Genomic DNA, 19379 nt, shown 5'->3' with positions numbered 1-19379 from the left:
ATGCTCTACACAAATGCAACAACATAGAAGCAAAATAAGTCAGATCCATAGCTTAAATAAGAATTTTATGTCATGCCTAAAATATACATCTGCACTCTGACACTTTAGTGAATAAGACGTACTTTTTTCCTATTGGCTTTCTGTGCTCTCTCGGGGCAGATTGATACATTTGATTTGCTTTGTATCATCATTGTCATGAGTCATAACTCAATTATCCTTTGAGTTTACTGACCTTTAGTTTTCACTTTACATAAACATATACATCTTGGTTTATAGTTTAAAAAGTTTTCAAAAATATGCATCAATGTAATCAATATTAACCAAGTTGATTATATTAATAATAAACACTTTTATTAGCTAATTGTCTATTTATATCCATCCTATAGTTATCCATCATAATAGTTCTTTCTCTCAAAGCGATTTTGCATTTCTTGGACAACTTTTTAAAAATTCTGGGAGTAAAGAGGAATATATTAAATTTGTTTCTACTCTTAGAAGTTGAACAGGCTAATTGAAAATATCTTAGTGCTCATATTTTAGACACAACCTTGACATTGTTGAAGTTAGATCTTTAAAAATAAGAATGAAGTTATGTTTACCCAAAGCTGCCACATTCATTTCTGCTGATTATGCTCTATAAAAATGCTGTGCCCACCCCCATGGACAAGAGAAGTTCTGGGCCTATAAAGCTATGATCCCAGCAGGGACTGAGTCTGCCCCAGAGAACTGATGACCTCTTTTCTGATTTACAGAGCAGGTTTTGCTTTTTAAGCCATATGTCCACAGGACAGCCTGGGGAGGAGTCTTTTTTTTTTTTTTTAGATTTTTATTTTTTTGTCCTATAGTTTTACAGGGTTCTGTCAATTTCTGCTATACAGCAAAATGACCCAGTCATATATATATATATATATATATATATATATATATACACACATGATTTTTCTCACATTATCCTCCATCATGTTCCATCACAAATGACTAGAGATAGTTCCCTGTGCTGTACAGCAAGCTCTCATTGCCAGTTGACACAATTGATATACATGGGAGAGCAAATGGTCCTGTTACTGGGAAAGTTTTCATGGATGAATTGGGTTTCAAGAAGGGCTGTTATAAATGATCAGGATTTATTATGTAGATCACAAGAGGGAGAGTTTTGCCCGTAGGAGCAGGGGAACAGCATTAGCATGGGGAGAGGTACAAGGTCAAGGCCAGAGATGAATATGACGTGTGCAGCAATTAGTAAAGAGACTAGCTTGATTGGGACAAAATGTCGTTGTCTTTGATGAGCAGAGGATTAGATGGGAAAGGTGAGCAAAGGGCAGATGGTGAGGGTCCTGAGTGCAGGGTGAGGAATTTGGATTTTATCCTCCAGATGAGAAATCACTCTAGGCATTTGTCCAGATTCATCCCGTGATCAGTGATAACTTATTTTAGGTAGATTAACCCAGGGTTATGCAACATAGAATAAAAGGAATAAGGAAAGCTTGATGGCAAGGAGACAAAGTCAGAGGCTGCTGTCAATAGCCCGTCGTTTTCAGTCTCTACCCACGATCTGAGAAATGAGGAGGAAAAGGAACAGCTGATATGATGGTATGTTTTATTATACAAAATGTTATCATTTCTACATGGTCCCCAAGAAAAGAATCCTCATTTATCATAGAAAATGCTGAAATTATGGATAGGTATAATAAAGAAAATGAAAACCACACATTCTCATTAAAACCGTAGATGAACACACTTGAAATTTTAGGCACTTTTAATTTTTTGTTTTGTTTTGTTTCAGCATATGTGTGTTGAAATCGTGGTGTATTTCTGGTTTATGTAGCTTGGATTTCTTGACATTTACTACCTATTAGGCATTTCTTTTTTTTAATAAAAAAAAATCCTAGAGGACCTCTTTTTTTAATTGCAGTAATGTTGTGTTAGTTTCAGGTGTACAGTTAAATGATTCAGCTATACATACATATGTGTATGTTCTTTTTCATATTCTTTTCCATTATCGTTTATTATAGGATATTGAACATAGTCCCCTGTGCTATACAGTAGGACCTTGTCGGTTATCTGTTTTACATATAGTAGTATGTATCTGTTAATCCAAAACTCCTAATTTGTCCCTCCTTTCCCCTTTGCTAACAATAAGTTTGTTTTCTATGAGTCTATTTCTGCTTTGTAAATAAGTTCATTTGTACCATTTTTTCAGTTCCACATATAAGTGACATCATTTGATGTTTTTCTTTCTCTGCGTGACTCACTTAACTTACTAGGAGAGTCTCTAGGTCCAGCCATGTTGCTGTAAATGGCATTATTTCATTCTTTTTATGGCCAAGTAATATTCCACTGTGTTATATACTGTAGCTTCTTTTCTTTCTTTTTTTTTTTTTTTTATTTTCCCACTGTACAGCAAGGGGGTCAGGTTATCCTTACATGTATACATTACAATTACATTTTTCCCCCACCCTTTGTTCTGTTGCTTCTTTATCCATTTCTTTGTCCACAGACATTTAGGTTGCTTCCATGTCTTGCTCTATACCTCATTTTTAATGTTTGTATATCGTTGTAGTTTATGAGTGCAGTGTCATTAACTATTCCACTATTGTAGATTTAAACTGTTACCAACTTTTTATTAGTATAATACTACTATAATAAACATCAATCAACATAAATGTTTTATGTCATACTATCCCTTTTCTTTCCTCTGAAAATTAATTAATTAATTAACTTTAAACATTAAGTAGACTGTTTGCTCCTCCATGTATTTTGCCTATTTTGTCTTTTCTTTGGCGGGTGGGAGCACACCCACGACAGGCATATGGAGGTTACCAGGCTAGGGGTCGAATTGGAGTTGTAGTCGCTGGCCTGTGCCACAGTAACGTCAGATCCGCGAGCTGACTTAACACCACAGCTCACGTCAATGCTGGATCCTTAACCCACTGATCAAGGCTAGGGAATCAAACCTGCATCCTGATGGATACTGTCAGATTAGTTTCCGCTGAGCCACATGGGAACTCCTATTTTGCCTATTTTGATTTCAGTTCTGATCTACTGTTCTCCACTCTTAGTCCACTTTAAAAATTGGCAGGAGGGAGGGTTTCTTACTGAACTTTTCCTGAAATTATTGCCTTCTCCTGGTGCTTGCCATTTAAAATGGGGTATTTTAATTCGTTGCTCCATACGTGGACATTCTGTTTGTTTTCAGTTTTTCCTCCCTGTCATCATGGCAGTGAATTAATATCCCTGTGCATATATTTCCACATGCACAAATAAAAGGGAAAAAACTTCCAAAGTGAATTAGAAGGACGTGGGGACTGTGCATCTTCAACTCTAGCATCCTTGGAAATCAGTCACATCCACTAAAGTGATACCAATTAATAGTCATTTCTTCAGGCAGAGCAGAGAAATTTCAATTTAACCACATCTTTGGCAGCCTTTTCTTTTAAATGTCAGTCTCATATAAGTGAAATAGTGTCTCCATTTTTGTATCTGTAATATCTCACTTTGTTATCTCTGGTAACTAATGAATTTTAGTGTTTTTATGTATGGTGGCCATTCAAGCTTCTTGTCTGAAATTTGCCCATTTTCTATTGACTTTGTCTTTTTTTTTTTTTTTTTGTACACTCCACCCTGTGACAGTTGCATGGCTTTCCAAGATGTCATCCCAGTATCCCTATTTTAACTGCTTATTTTAAAAAAATTAAGTAGCTTTATCAAAGTTCTCTTTTGTGGTTTGGGTGTTTTCTATCTTGATTAACAAGTTCTCCAGTATCAAAGGATTTTACACTTAACATTTTCTTCTAATTCTTTATGGGCTAATTACTTTATATTAAATTTCAATTCCTCTGACACCCATTTTTATAACTACGGTGTACTCTTCCAGAATGAGGAGAATGAAAAGTGGAAAACAAAAGTTGGTAAACTCTGTTATGGCTCCCGTTGTAAGTCCGTAACCAAACCATGGTCTTTTTTGTCAAGCCACAGATACCCACATCCACCATGGTTTGTGGTAATGAAAAGGAATGTCTTTCCCATTGAATATCTTTTCCTACAGAAATTCCATCCAAGTTCATCTACAGGAAGTCTTTGCAAAGTCATTACTGTGAACCGGGGTTGAATACGATTTCACTTCCCCGTGTTTTCAGCCTTTGTCTACCTACCTAACTTCACGGGTGAGTCCAGAGGGATCCATTGTCATTTTTAAAACAGTTGATACCAGATTCATGTTACTTTCAGCAATTCACAGAAACTGTGAGTCCCTCACTGCTACCCGCTGCAGCTCTGCCCCTGGACCTGCTTAACAATGCTGTCACTGCCTTTAGTACCTTGGAAGATCTGATTCGGTACCTTGAACCAGACAGATGGCAGCTGGACTTAGAAGATCTATACAGGCCAACTTGGCAACTGCTCGGCAAGGCTTTTGTTTTCGGAAGAAAATCCAGAGGTAAGCTCTCTCTTCAGATTAGAGCCTCATTTAATTTTCTCAGCAGCTGATGTTTCAGGTTCTTCTGCTAGACCTTCTAATGAGAAGAGTATGAAATTCTTCCCTCATAAACTGAAATCATCTCTTTACATAATATTTGCGCATATGTACAGCAAGAAAACATAAAAGAAGGCACTTATAACAGCGAGTTTCAAAGATTAAAAGATCCTTTTCCTGAAAAATTCCTATTATTCTTGAATTCAAAAATATCATTTTGATGAAGTCCTCTGTTACATTTTGCAGGAGTCATTGCTTATTCAAACTTAATTTGGGGGGTATATTGATTTAGAGATTCGAGATAGATTATTGTAGCTACTGAACTTGAAAAGGGGAAAGCGCTATTAAAACCTATGTCCACCATGACCCCAATGAGTCAGGATTATATCAGTATCCATTTCCTAAGCCTAGAAGCTTTTCTAAATAATATGCAAAATAACAGTAGCTCACCAGAAAAGGGAACTAGTAGTTTACATGGCAAGATTCATTATAAGAAAACAGTAGCCAAAAGATACTCATAGTGATTTTTTTTTCCACATAAAAATATGATGCTTCTGAAATGATCATTTTTGACCATATGAGTATATGAGCGAAAAGTGTTGATAATTAAACTTAATTCCATGTGGTCAAGACATTGGAATCAATGTTAACTGCATTGGCTCTAAGATTAGCAATAATAATAATAATATTATTAGATTTTCCTAATAATACTAAACTTGGAAAGCATCACCATCAGACACAGGTGAAAGTGTAACTGGGTGATTATAGTGTGCTCCCAAAATCTGTTCTAGTCTGTCACAAACATGGACATCTACCCAGGGTCCCTTTGAAAAAACAGTCTGAGGAATGTCTGTGGAAAGAACAATGTTTAGTTAATTTGAGCGACTCCTGGGGGACAGATTGCATCAGACCTGTTCTTCCAAATCTTGTCAGGAAGAAACCCGATTCCTGCCCTTTCCTGCATCCGGAGCTTTTCATCTCAGCAGGTCTTGTTCAGACTTGCCCAACCAGAGTATTGTGCTGTGCCAACAGCCCTGGTTTCCTCTCAGCGATATTTGCAATCACTGTTCAAGCCCAGAGGCGGCCGAATCTTGTCCAGATGCTGAAACCTGTTACATATTTATAAGATTTGATCTTGATGAATAACTTACCAACAACACTTCCCTTCCCTCCCAGTTAGGAACAGGAAAATGTGAGGCTAGCTGAAATGCCAGTGAATAGAGCCTTTGTTAGCAAGTTTGAGGTGGATTATCATGGGGATCTGTAAGAAGCAGAGGGCGTCAACCTGGATTCTAAACTCAGATCTAGTTTTCTGACAGCTGATCTCTGGATTCAAGCCTGAAAATCTCCCCTCTAGCCCTGTCTTTGTGCCTGTACATCTCCACGTGGTTGCTCAGTGAAGATCTGGCCAGCGGCTAACGTGTATTTAAAAGATCCAGCACCGCACCAGATCTTTCAAATATTCATTTAACACTTTCCAAGTTGAAGCCCTTTGTGGTTTGCCAAAACTATTAACTTTTTAAGCATACAGTAAGTGTGAGGAAAGCAGTGTATATTTTTGGAACTTTACATAAACTGAAATGCAGGTGTGGGATAACATCTGTATAGACAAAACCATCTCCCCTCCCAAGAGTCTTTGTACAAAGAAGGAGGAGAGAAACGCTTAAAAGCTTCTAATTAGACATCGAAATAGATTTTCCAGAGAATAAACATATCGCAGAGTTACCACATTCATCTTAGAAAGACCACCCTCAGATTGCATTGCAGTAATAAAATACCCTTGGGCTGAATATCTTAAAAGAATGAATACTGGCCAAATAAAATGTGATCATAATTTTTTTCAATCAGTATTATCCTTCTTAGTAAAACTTGCCTTATTTATGAATCTGAACAAGAAACTGTGCATTAGAAATAGCAGTGCTCACTGATGACAGGCTCCAAATATTCATTCTTTAGAAAGACATACTGAACCATATATTATTATCTTAGGAAGTAGTTATGAAAAGGAAATAAAGCATCTGAAGGCTAAGTTTTACTTTACAAATATTTTGCTGAAGGAAACTTACATATTATAGTTAAGTTATAAAAAAGTGTGTTAGTACATGACCTTTCACCCCCCCTTAACCTAGATGTTCTTACAAATATTTGAAAATTTTTTGACATCAATTGTAGTCTCCTGACTTATTTTAATGAAGCTTAGATGAGTTTGAAACCCTGGATGTAGGAAGCATGAATTCCAAATAAGATATGCTAAATTGGTTTATTTGTATTTTTAGGCCAGAGTGGACTGAATTCATGACTTTCTGTTTCTTTCTTTTCCTTTTATTCCCTTGGTTCAGGGGTTTCATTCATACCTTACTACTACAGGGGAAAAAAAAAAAAAAAAGGAATACCACATTTCCTAAGTCAGGCTTAACTAGTACTTAAAAAGGGCTTTTGACTTTTGTGTCAGAGGTGATAGATGAGTGGAAGCTAAGTTGAAAGTTTGTTTAAATTTTCACATTGTAGCAGGTACCCTAACTTGCTCCACTTGGGAAATCCATCTAACCTTTTATTGTGGTTAAGTAAACATTTTAAAGCGAACATGCACAGTCTCATTTTCTAGTTGCATGAAATAGTATGTTGAAACCCTTTGAGGCCGAGGAATATCCTTTGAAAGCAAAGAGCTTCATTCACATTCTAAAGAAGTATAAATCTTAAATAAGCATTAAAAATTTTGGCCACTGGCTTGTGTGTGTGTGTGTGTGTGTGCGCGTTGTGCGTGCGCGCGCCTGTTTGAGGTTTTCTCTCCCCTTGCTTATTAGATATTAACTTGCAGAGAAAAGATTCAAATGAGCCCATATGTAGCTTTGACAAATGAAAGAGCAGTATGGACATAGATTTTTAGTTTAGCAAAGTGAAATCAGGTAAAATTCATGACATCATTAAACCTAATTATCTCATTAATTTTGTTAGAGATAAAATGGTCTTTAATGGCACTTGAAAGAATGAATTCACTTCCTCTTAAATATTTAAAAGCTTTACTTTCACAAGATCATTTTTCAGATGAAAAGGAAATCATTAGATACTCAAATGATGAAACAGTGATTTTCTGCCGAGTAGAAAAAATAACTTTTAGCTTAATAAGATGTTGAAATGAACGTACTGGGTTAGCATTTTCTTGGTGTTTCCCTATACTTGAGCTAGGTTTTGTCAACCATATATTTTACATGTGCTTACAATTTACAGTTGCATATGCATAATCTATAATATATTTCTTGAAATTACTTACATTGGTTTCTTTTGACACTTTAGAAACAAACTTGATTACATGTACAGGTTAAAAACATAGCTAAAAAAACAGACACTTGATTTTTAATTATCTTGTCATTTTAAAAGTATTAAAAAAAAGATTAACTCTTAGTTTTAAAAACTGGTTTACATAGTGATTTTTATTACCTGAAGCAATCTTTAGCCAGAAAATAGTACTTATAATGTTGGTAATATTAGTGAAAATGTATTTAACCAGATTAGATTAAGTATATTTTAGATAATGTTGCTAAATTTTAGTAAAGCTTTATTTTTGAAGGAAAAAACTCCAATGAATTATATATTACTCCAAGCTTCAATTTTATTGCAATTGCTTTTATTTGAATATTTCTAGGGTAAAAAATAAAGCTACAAGGCAGAAATTAAAATTACATTAGAGATGCTTATCCTAATTATTATCAGCTACTTTATATGTTATATATAAGTTTATCATAAACATGACATGTAATTTTGATAGAATTTAACTGAGGCAGTGATGTTTTGTAGCTAAAAACAATGGTTCTTTGAGAATTTACTGCAACAATCTGCTGAAAGGATATTTTGTTTGGTCTTCACAAGTAGGTATTCTTTTAAAGAATAAAGCACAATATAGCTAACCAACTTGCTCAAAGAATAGAGGCAGTGGTTATAAATTAGACATTTCTTCCATTCTTTAGAAGGAGACGAGCTCTGAAGGAGTCTAGTTAAACAATTTCAAAGTCCATAAATTACTCAGTTTACCAGAAGCAGTGCTTTCCAGCAACTTCTGCTCCTTTAAAAGTATCATTTTTTTCACTCCTGCTCCATTCAGCTGTCTTCAAAATTTAATTTTTTTTCATTTCCTGTTCACATTCTATGATTCTTATTGCCAGAAAGATCATAGAAAGTTCTGTTTACAAGTTTCTGTAAGTTGTTCTTCATTAATCGCATGAGATTGTAATTCTTACAAAAATTGCATTTGTTTTTTCATCAAAGCATTCATTTTATTTTCTGTTCTTCCCTCCAGTGCTCCCCTTGTTTACTTTTATTCAAAGGTTAAAACGTGTAGCCCCCCTTATGCTCTATTAAAGTTTCCTATTTATAGCTCTCAACTATTTTGTCAGCTCTATTCTTAACCCTGCATGATGCCATCACTTCATTGGTCGCTAAGTTACAAGGAAGCTCTGTGTACTGTAACACAGAAAGTCCAACTTGCAAGCTGCATCACCCTAAAGCTGCATTAAAATAGTAGAGAATGTTGTTGGGTGATAGTTCTTGAAATAGCTAGACTTCTTTATGAAAAAAAATGTAATGAAATACACAGGCTAAGAGCATGAACACCTCTCTTTCTCTGCTTCCTTGGGTTCCACACAGTGGTGGATCTGAACCTTCTCAAAGAAGAAGTGAGGCTATACAGCTGCACCCCTAGGAACTTTTCAGTGTCTATCAGGGAAGAGCTGAAGAGAACAGACACCATCTTCTGGCCAGGCTGCCTCCTCGTCAAGCGTTGTGGCGGGAACTGTGCCTGCTGCATGCACACCTGCAATGAGTGTCAGTGTGTCCCCAGCAAAGTCACCAAGAAATATCACGAGGTATGTATGTCCTTTCCTGGTTCTTTTGGTGGTATTGTGCCTAAAAAAAAAAAAAAATGTGAAACACTGTACCAGAAATAGATTTTTGTTTGGAAAGGAAATGTAGTCTTTGTGAAAACAAAACAAAATCAAGGTTTACATCATAGTTCATGTTTTTATTTATTTTTTTATTAGGACTTTGAACTCAGAAACCCAGACATCAGGGATTTAGAAAGCTTGTTTTCTGATAGCACATCATGGGTGCTTAGGGGAGTTTTTCTCTCTTGTACAAAAAAGAAACATGATCTTCCATGGGGGCATAAAATGGGTTAAGTGTTTCACTTTTTCAGAATATGAACAGAAAATATTTTAAGGACAAACTTGGAGGTAAATAATGGTCTATTTTGGAGAAAAGAGGTCTTTTTTCCATTTGGGGCAGTACAGGCACACAAATCCCAAGAGACGTATTCGTAATTACACTTCCTGTTATTCTTTATTTATATCTTCCTTTTATTCATGCTGTCCCCAGTAGCATGTTAAACCTTTTATGGATTCTTTACCCTTCTACCTCTAGTTTATGGAATTAAGGAAAATATAATAATAAATGTTAGCAATTACCATTTTTTTTAAGGCCTGGGAACCTTAGAATGTACACATTTTGGTATTGTTTTTGGTTTTGATTTTTATGTATTTATTTTTTTTTTATTTTTTGTCTTTCTGCCTTTTCTAGGGCCGCACCTGAGGCATACGGACGTTCCCAGGCTAGGGGTCTAATCGGAGCTGTAGCCACCAGCCTACACCACAGCCACAGCAATGCGGGATCCGAGCAGCGTCTGCAACCTACACCACAGCTCATGGCAACACTGGATCCTTAACCCACTGAGCAAGGCCAGGGATCGAACCTGCAACCTCATGGTTCCTAGTCAGATTCATGAGCCATGACGGGAACTCGTAAATTTTTTATTATAGTTGATTTACAGTGTTCTATCAATTCAGGTTTTCATTATCCCCAGTGATATCCTCTCTCCAGCAGCAGCATGGCATGCAGCTTTCATACCTCAGGAAGCAATCCCTTCTTAAGGAGTCAACTTCAATTTTTACAAAACATTTTTTTAAAAACTTTAGTTTTTCCAAAACTGAGCCAAAATCTGCCTTCTGACTTCATTTCAATATGGCTTTCTTAGTTTTTTTTTTTCTACCAAATAAAAGAATAACACAAAATAAATTTCTACATAATAAATAAAATGATTTTTCCTGTACATGAAGATATCATTGAGGCCTCATCTGTTGGGTTGTGTCATCTGAACATGCAGTGTCATAAACCACCCTCATGTCATGTGGTTGCCTGGACTTTAACCAACATTGTGTCGGCAGTTGATTAAGTGGAAAAAAGGCACTGGATTCCAGAACAGATGCTCCTGTTCCCATTCTAGATCCACCATTAACTTGTCGTAACCATCCACAAGACATTCAACCTTCATAAAATAAGTGTCAACTGTGATCATCTCTCAGATCTCTCATAGGGTGTTATTCTGTGACAGCCATTAGATGACAGTTTTTAGTAGATAACATCCCAAACTGTCAGTGTGTGATTAAAAATAGGACTATTTACTGCCATCACTCCAGTTCTCCTTTCATTGCTACAGCACATGCTTCTAAAGATCCTTGTCCTGGGAACACCCTGCACTCCTATTTCAGGAAGTAGGTAGTCACAAGCTTGCTGGAGCTCCAGCCCAGCTCTGCCCTGAGGCCAGGCTCTGCCCAGAAGATGGCTTTATTGCTACTCCATGAACTGGGAGTCTAGTCAAGAATATAGCCTTAATATGGTAGTTTTAAAACACAGTAAAATTGAAATTCCTTAAAGGGTAGGTACATATTAAGAGTTGATTGGCATAATATAAAAGGATATGATGAGAGTAGAATGAAACTGGAGTGATCTTTTTCCACCTAAAGTCATTCAATTTTGAACTTTCTATAGCAGGTACTCACTAAGCAAAATGTATTTGGGGACCTGATTTAGCTAAAAAGTCTTGGGTTTATGACCCAACTTGCTAAGAACTGTAAACCCAGAGTGTTTCAGCCCTAGTAGCTTTTCTAAATAAGCTTATCAGATGCTCGGTCCATATCATACTTTTAGTCACCTGAATTGGTCCTCAAATCAAACATATCTTCCTTCCTCCTGTACTTGTAAATTTCTTTTCAAGTAACATCAGTTTTTAGGGTTATCCAGAAAGTAGCCACAGAGCATGCAGCATCTGTTTTAAAGGCTCAGATAAAAGTCTTATGCAGGGAAAGGCCATGGTCAGTGCTTGTACCACTCACTGGCCTTCTTCCAGACAGACATTAATTCATCATCCCCAGCCTTTGGGTGGGATTGATCATCTATGTATACACTGACAACTATGGATATTTAAATGTATGACTATGTAGTGCAAGTTTCCGCAAATATCTCTGATGTGTGTGTGCAGATATATAATTACATAGTTACCTACCCCACGTTTCTTACAGATATCTCCAGCAGCAATCATGTCTTAATTTTTAATGTTTTGTGAGAATTATAAATTTTTCTGATACTTTCTATGAATTATCAAATTACCCTATGAAAAAGGATTATTTGTTTGGTGTAATTCATGATTTCTGAGGCTTAAATTTTTCTCAGTCTTATATTTTGGAAGTAAATTCTGAGTCTAGTGCTACTCCTATCTAAATCAATGAAAAACAGTGGTAAATGTTTTAAATTCATTTAAAACATTACTTAAAATAGTTCTAAAACCATAGTCAGGTGTTCCTGTTGTGGTGCAGTGGAAATGAATCCCATTAGCATCCATGAGAATGCAGGTTTGATCCCTGACCTCACTCTGTGGGTTGGGGATTTGGTGTTGCAGTGAGCTGTGGTGCAGGTCCCAGACACGGCTCGGATCCTGTGTTGCTGTGGTTGTAGCATAGGCTGGCACCTTCCATATGCTGCTGGTGCAGCCCTAAGATAGCATAAATAAATAAATAAATAAATAATAAAGTCATTGTCATTGAATACCCTTAATAGGGATCTAGGGAATTAATTCACTTAAAGTGAGGCCCATCTTGGGCTTCAATTCATTCTGAGGTTGGTTGTTGCAGTTTTCAGTTTAAAGATTATTCCAACTTCATGGAGAAAGCAGAAGCAGAGACAGAACTCAGATGTTTTTATTTTGTCCCTTTCATTTACCACTGTTATACCAACTTTCCTACATACAAAATGCCGGAGCTTGGAATAGAGAAAGGTTTATTGCAGGGCCATACAAGGAGACTGGTGTTCGTGCCCGGAAAACCTGGAACTCCTCAAAGGGTTTCAACTAAGCATTTTTAAAGGCAAGGTGAAGGAGGGGTGAGGTTGGTTGGTGCAGACTTCTTGGTGTAGGAATCCTTTGTTCTTGCAGCTGTCCAGGTAGGTCAGGTCATGATGTTCCCATAAACCTCCAATAAGACAAATGTTATTCTCTGTTCTTCAACTTTTTGTATCTATATGAATGGAAAGGTGTTAGACTCTTAAAGGGCAGAGCCTAGAGAATGTGAAATCCTGTATATTTCAGACTATAGGCAACATTCTTATGTCCATAGCAACAGAATACAAAGGTTAAACTAAAAGAAATAGATCCAATATGGAGTCAAATTTGTTCTTTCCTATTACATATTCATTGTGTCACTACAAATATAACTGTATTGTTCCCTCTTTTTGATTCCCTTAGCATTTTCATTGGGTTTTGTCCAACTATTGTAGCATCAAAAATAAGTTTAAAAACTTGCAAGTCTCATAAAATATAACAGGATATTACTGTTATAATGTTCTGATATAATACAGCATAATGATATATTGATTATTACAAATTTTATATCAATCATTAGATACTCTTTATTAGAAGCTGTTGTAACCAAGAGAAAAAATCCCTTTATTTCCCTTTCTCCCAAATAGGAGCTTTCAGAAAAGAAAAATAGGAGCTTTCCATGTGTATAAATTTAGATATTACCTCTTCCTGGAGATGCTTTTTAGTTTCCTGCCAATCTCAGTTTAACCAGTTCTCCTCTCTGCATGTGTAGGGTTTTAAAGATATCACTAATAGAGAACTTTTATGATTTCATAATCATCATTTTTTTATATTTGTTTCTTCCAAATTGAGAACCAAGAATAAAGATCCCATTAATGTGGAATCTCCAAGGCCAGGCATCCAGGATTTGAATCTTACATTTGTCAGCTTGTGACTTGGAGCAAATTACTCAATCCCCTGTGCCTCAGTTTCTTCATCTGTAAAGTGAGCTTTCCACCCTCAAGGATTCCAGGAGCTGATGCTTACAAAAACACTTAAGACAAAATGGGACACATTTCAAGCCCTCAGTATATTCTAGCTTTTGGCTCACCTCAGCTTTATTTCCACTCCTTCCTAAGTTCATTCTTTGATTATGGTAATTGGTCAATAAAGATTTAATGAATTTTGCCCAAAGGTCATAAAGAGGTATTTGCTTTATGGCAAAAAGATCTGTAGGAGGCTCTGACAAAAGAAACATATTTGGAGATTTGCCTTGTGGCTCAGCAAGTTAAGGATCCAGCTTTGTCACTGCTACATGTTGGGTCTCTGCTGTGGCATGGGTTCAGTCCCTGAGTCAGGAACTTCTGCATGCCTTGAGGTGTGGCAAAAAAAGAAGAAGAAACATATTTACTCCTTTTTTTTTCCCACTTGTAATCAGCCCAGTGAGTTTCACCTTTTTTATATCCTCATGCATTAAACTTCAATTTTCCAAATCATGTAGTCTTTTCTTGTATAGATCTGTTTCTTTGGGAGAAATAAGTATACTATTCAGTTGCCTTATTTTAGCAATGAGTCCTATCTCCCCTAATTCTGAACCCCCTGGAATCTTAAGGACACATTGTTGACACTTGGGGCAACATACACATTCATCTCTCTGTTCCTTGATGGGTCTTTCTGTGCCTGATCTGGTCTCTTCCACACAGTGTCTGATTTTAGCTTTTCTCTGGATTATTTTTTCATGGACTCCTAATTTTCCTTTTTTTTTTTAATTGATTTTTTTTTTTTTTTTGCTTTTTAGGGCCACACTCACAGTATATGGAAGTTCCCAGGTTAGGGGTCAAATCAAAGCTACAGCCGCCAGCCACAGCCACAGCCACGGCCACAGCAATGTGGGGTCCGAGCCGTATCTATCACCTACACCACAGCTTGTGGCAACACCAGATCCTTAACCCACTGAGCAAGGCCAGAGATCGAACCCACATCCTCATAGATACTAGTCAGGTTCTTAACCCACAGAGCCACAATGGGAAATCCCACGACTCCTAATTTTAGTTTGAACCTCTTCTTTAACATTTTTCTGAGATGTTCTTCTACTTTGTTTCTTGTCTGTATCATAAACTACGTTGTAAAAACTAAATTATCTTCTCTAACATTATCTGGGACCTTATAGTCATTTTCCAAGTCTATCTTTGTCTTCCAAAGTCCACACTTTCAAAGGAAATTGGGAAAGAAAACACTAATCATGACCCCCCACCACCACCATGTAGTAGACCTTAACATCACTGGAACATTGTGAGATTCTTCTGCTCTTTGTAAATATCCATAGGCAACAGTCAATGAAGACTAAGCAGGAGAGAGGGCAACTTTATTTGGTGGATGCATCTTGCATAAGCACTTTGAGAGGAAGAAAGGATTGTAGGGTTGTAGGCAGGCGTAACAAACTGTCAGGACTGTATACGGTGGCCTCTTTAACCCTTAGCTACCATAGTCATTTTTTCCCCCTACCAACTGGGAAAATGTATATAGAAGTGGACACAGAAACTAAAGACATTGTCAGTGCCAATATTACAATGTATCTATCCACCCAATCTCCTTCCAGAAGCCATTTATAACAAGAGTATGATAATAAGGTATGGTGCCAGTATCTTAATAGTAGTTTGTTCTGATGCCACTTCATGTTGGACAAAAACAGTAAATCAGTACAGACATATAAACTATATTCAATATTCATTCAGTTAAGTTTCACACTGAAATAATAGTCCCAGTAATTTTTATTCTAGAATTTTGAAATGTATTTGATAAACAGTCTTATTTATTTACTTATTTATTTATTTTTATCTTTTTAGGGCTGCACCTACAGGATATGGAGTTCCCAGGCTAGGGGTCGAATTGCAGTTGCAGCTGCTGACCTACACCACAGCCACACAATACCAGGTCTGAACCACATCTGTGACCTACACTGCAGCTCATGGCAATGCCAGGTCTTTTAACCCGATGAGCAAGACCAAGGATCAGATTGCATCCTCATGGAGACTAGTTGTGTTCTTAACCCACTGAGCTACAATGGGATCTCCAAATGATCTATTTTAAACATTTACTATCTCTCATAATTCTAACAAGATTTTGTAGTTTATCTCCTTAGGAAGAAAATTACTCAATAGAGTATAGGACTAGAAATATTCTGAGTCTCTATGAAATTAGCATATATCACTCTGACTTTAATCATTCTTCTTTGGCAGAAGTACAGATACTGGCTCTGTCACTCACTCTCGCTAAGCTTCTGTTCAGTCATGTGTAAAACAAGGGTAATCACTGTAAACTACTTCATAGAATTCTTGTGAGTTAAAGTATGTAAAAACATTAGTATAGTGCCTGGCACCCAGTAAGCATTCAAAAAATGTTAGCTAATTAACCTTTGATATGACCACATACACCAAAAGAGGGACCCCTTCTCTGTTTTTCTTTTTTTAGTCTTCAAGTAGAACAGTAATAAAACCTGACTTAATGCCTTTTTGGATTAATGAGTATTTCAAGGGATGGTATCTTTTAGAAGTTGCTCTATGAAGTCATCCGTGTCAGACCCAGAGAGCAGAGAAACTAGACAATTTCACATTATTCTGGGCTCTGTTCATAATGCAAACACACATGATTTCTAAAGTTTTATCATTTCTGTTAACAAAACCAAAAACATAATACACATTGAATAGGTAGCCCTTATCGAATGTTATAAGGTAATCTCTCACAGAATACATAGCTATGTCTCTTTGTCACTGTGTTAAAAGGGTATATTTAGTATCTGTCTCTATTTTCCTGTTTTGGTGAAAAATCTCACCATCCAAACTGCAAATAACTTCATTTAACGGAGGCATTCTTGCCAAACTGTATATGGCACAGTAGGATACAGCTGCAGAAAGTTAGCTGTGACGGGGGCTGATGTCTATGAAGTACATCTAATCCATCTCATCAAGTTTATAGAGGACTTGAAGTGTAGCCAAGCAAATTAATGAGTGGCGTAATTGAGCAGACTCAGCTGCAGAGGAATCCTGTTTCTTTTCACAGCCTCATAGTACTTGCATGCTTTGCTTCAAGGATAAACATTTGTTAGATGTGTGAATAAATGAGTGAGTGAAAGAAACCAACACAGAGAAAAACAAATTGTGCAGCAGTGGTTCCAAAACACCAAAGCCAGGTGAAATTATCTCTAAGATGGTTGGATGCATCAAGAGGGCATTGTGGGTCTTTCAGTTTAAGGACTGTCCTTGATACTGAGCCCCCTCCTTCTAAATTATAGGTATTAAAAAGCCCTTCCTTTCATGAAATGATGAGCATTTGTGATTTCTTGGAGGGGTGGGGAAATAAGTTTATAATGCCTTCACTAGGAAAAAAATTTAAATGTGTAAGTCACTACTGGGCCCGAGATTTGTTCTGAAATGATCCTTGTCCAAGAAATCAGATGTTATAGGCACGGCTTGATTTTTTTTTTTTAAGTTTTTAATTGAAGTATAGTCAATTTGCAATGCTGTGTTAATTTCTACTATAGAGCAAAGTGATTCAGTTATGCATATATATTCTTTTTCATATTTTCCTTTTTAAATTAGAGTTGATTTACAATGTTGTATTAATTTCTGCCCTACAGCCAAATGATTCAGTTATACATATAGACATTCTTTTTCATATTCTTTTCCATTATGATTCATCACAGGATACTTTACAGTAGGTCCTTATTGTTTATCCATCCTCCGTGTAACAGTTTGCAGTGCTAATCCCAAACTCTCAGTCCATCCTTCCCCGCCTCCCCTCCCCTCCCCTCTCCTCTCCTCTGGCAATCAGGAGACCCTTCTCTACGCCTGTGAGTCTTTCCTAGAGAGGTTCATTTGTCAAACGTGGGTTGATTTTAAAGTCGTTTTACACTGTTCCCTTTCAGGTCCTTCAGTTGAGACCCAAGACAGGTGTCCGGGGGCTGCACAAGTCCCTCACCGACGTGGCCCTGGAGCACCACGAGGAGTGTGACTGCGTGTGCAGAGGCAACCCGGGAGGATAACGTCTCGCGCAGCCCCCTACCTGGCGCGGCGGGCTCAGGGCTGACTCTGCCGCCCAGCTCCCGCCTTATCTCCATCCTCCATCTCGGCTGTTTGCTCCAGGGCCCTTTCATCTTCAGGATTTACAGCGTGTTCTGAAAGAGGAGACACCACGCAGAAGAATTAGGGGTTTGGCAACAGCTCTTTGGAGAGGAAGCCCACATGACAGGAGAAGAGGCCTTCCGCTGAGGAAAGGAATGAACCTGGTAGATATACTAGCTAGTTACAGAGTCCCCACGTGCTCACTGGGCTTTGTTTGTGTCTCAGTTGTCTGGAGGTGGCCTAGGTTCATGTCAGCACAGGAAACACTGCCCGTGAGTGCCTGGTTCTGTTGCCTTGCTTAACTCTAAAGCTCTGTGCTCTGGGCTAAAAAATCACAGAAATCTTGGATTTTTCTTCTATTTGCATATATAAGCCAGAGTGTTCTGTATTCTACCAACATGGGTTTTAAAAAGGAACTATGTTGTCATAAATTAAACTTGGGTCAGGCTGATAGGAAAGACTGGATTTTCCGTATTTCTTATTCAAATGGCTACCATTTAGGAGAAGAAAACTACATTCGTGGTTTGGAAGAGACACACCTGAGAAGAGTGGCCTTATCTTCACTTAATCTATAAGTTGGTTTATTTGTTTAATGTGTACATTTTTATATTCTCCTTTTGACATTATAACTGCTTTTCTAATCTTGTTAAATATATCTATTTTTACCAAAGGTATTTAATATTCTTTTTTTATGACAGCCTAGATCAACTATTTTTAGCTTGGTAAATTTTTCTAAACAGAATTGTTATAGCCAGAGGAACAAAGATGATATAAAATATTGTTGCTCTGACAAAAATACATGTATTTCATTCTTGTATGGTGCTAGAGCTTAGATTAATCTGCTTTTGAAAATATTGCAGTGGGAAATGGATAGAATTTGGTGAGTTGCAAAGACTCTTTGAAAATAAATTATGTTTTCCACTCCTACTATTGGAGACACCAGTAGGAAGCAGCATATAGGATTAGGCATCCAGATCCAGGCATTACTAACCCCTAACCCTATCTTGGGAAATGTGAGCCTAGCTCAGAAGAACATAAAGCACCTTGAAAAAAAAGAGACTTGACAGCTTCCTGACAAAGGGTGCTTTTCCATCCTGTAGGAACACATCCTATTTATTGTGATGTTCTGGTTAGATTATCTTTAGACTCTGTTCCATACACTTGTATAAATACATGGATATTTTTATGTACAGAAGTATATCCTTTAACCAATTCACTTATTGTACTCTTTGGCAATGGTAAGGAAAACCAGTCAAATACTTTGCTTGTAAAATGCTTAATATCGTGCCTAGGTTATGTGGTGACTATTTGAATTAAAATGTATTGAATCACCAAATAAAAGAATGCAGCTATTTCGGGGAGAAACTAAGTGTGTGTGTCCAAGATTTGTCTCAAACTACAAGAAAATAAAAGTGACTATGTTTTGTGTTACCGTGATTTTTATTATGGAAAGCTGATATTAATGCAAAAGACCAGCAGAAAAGAGCATTTCCATTGAGGCTTTCCAGCCTCTGGACTCCAGTGCTTTTGAGCAGGAGTTTTCCTTTTCTCAGGCATCTTGATACTGATTGCAGGTAAATTAAATTGCAAATGACATGAAGTTGTGTGTAATTAATGAAATGCTTGCTTATAGCCTGTATGGTAGTATGAAACTCGGCGCGGGTGGGAT

The 19379-nt window shown here is 37.0% G+C and overlaps 1 protein-coding gene across 2 annotated transcripts in view; it reads left to right on the top strand.

The window, feature by feature from the left end:
* The window catches only part of PDGFC (platelet derived growth factor C), a 229725-nt gene extending 210582 nt beyond the window's left edge, over positions 1 to 19143 (top strand). For both annotated transcript variants that reach the window (XM_021101285.1, XM_021101286.1), the window contains 3 exons: positions 4228 to 4435; positions 9113 to 9330; positions 17515 to 19143. In XM_021101285.1, the coding sequence (XP_020956944.1) occupies positions 4228 to 4435; positions 9113 to 9330; positions 17515 to 17631 (543 nt within the window). In that variant the 3' untranslated portion in view covers positions 17632 to 19143. The remainder of the gene's footprint in view (positions 1 to 4227; positions 4436 to 9112; positions 9331 to 17514) is intronic.

Source organism: Sus scrofa, chromosome 8 (assembly GCF_000003025.6).
Source record: "Sus scrofa isolate TJ Tabasco breed Duroc chromosome 8, Sscrofa11.1, whole genome shotgun sequence".
NCBI classification, from domain to species: Eukaryota; Metazoa; Chordata; class Mammalia; order Artiodactyla; family Suidae; genus Sus; species Sus scrofa.
This window is presented reverse-complemented; position numbering and strand designations above follow the sequence as displayed.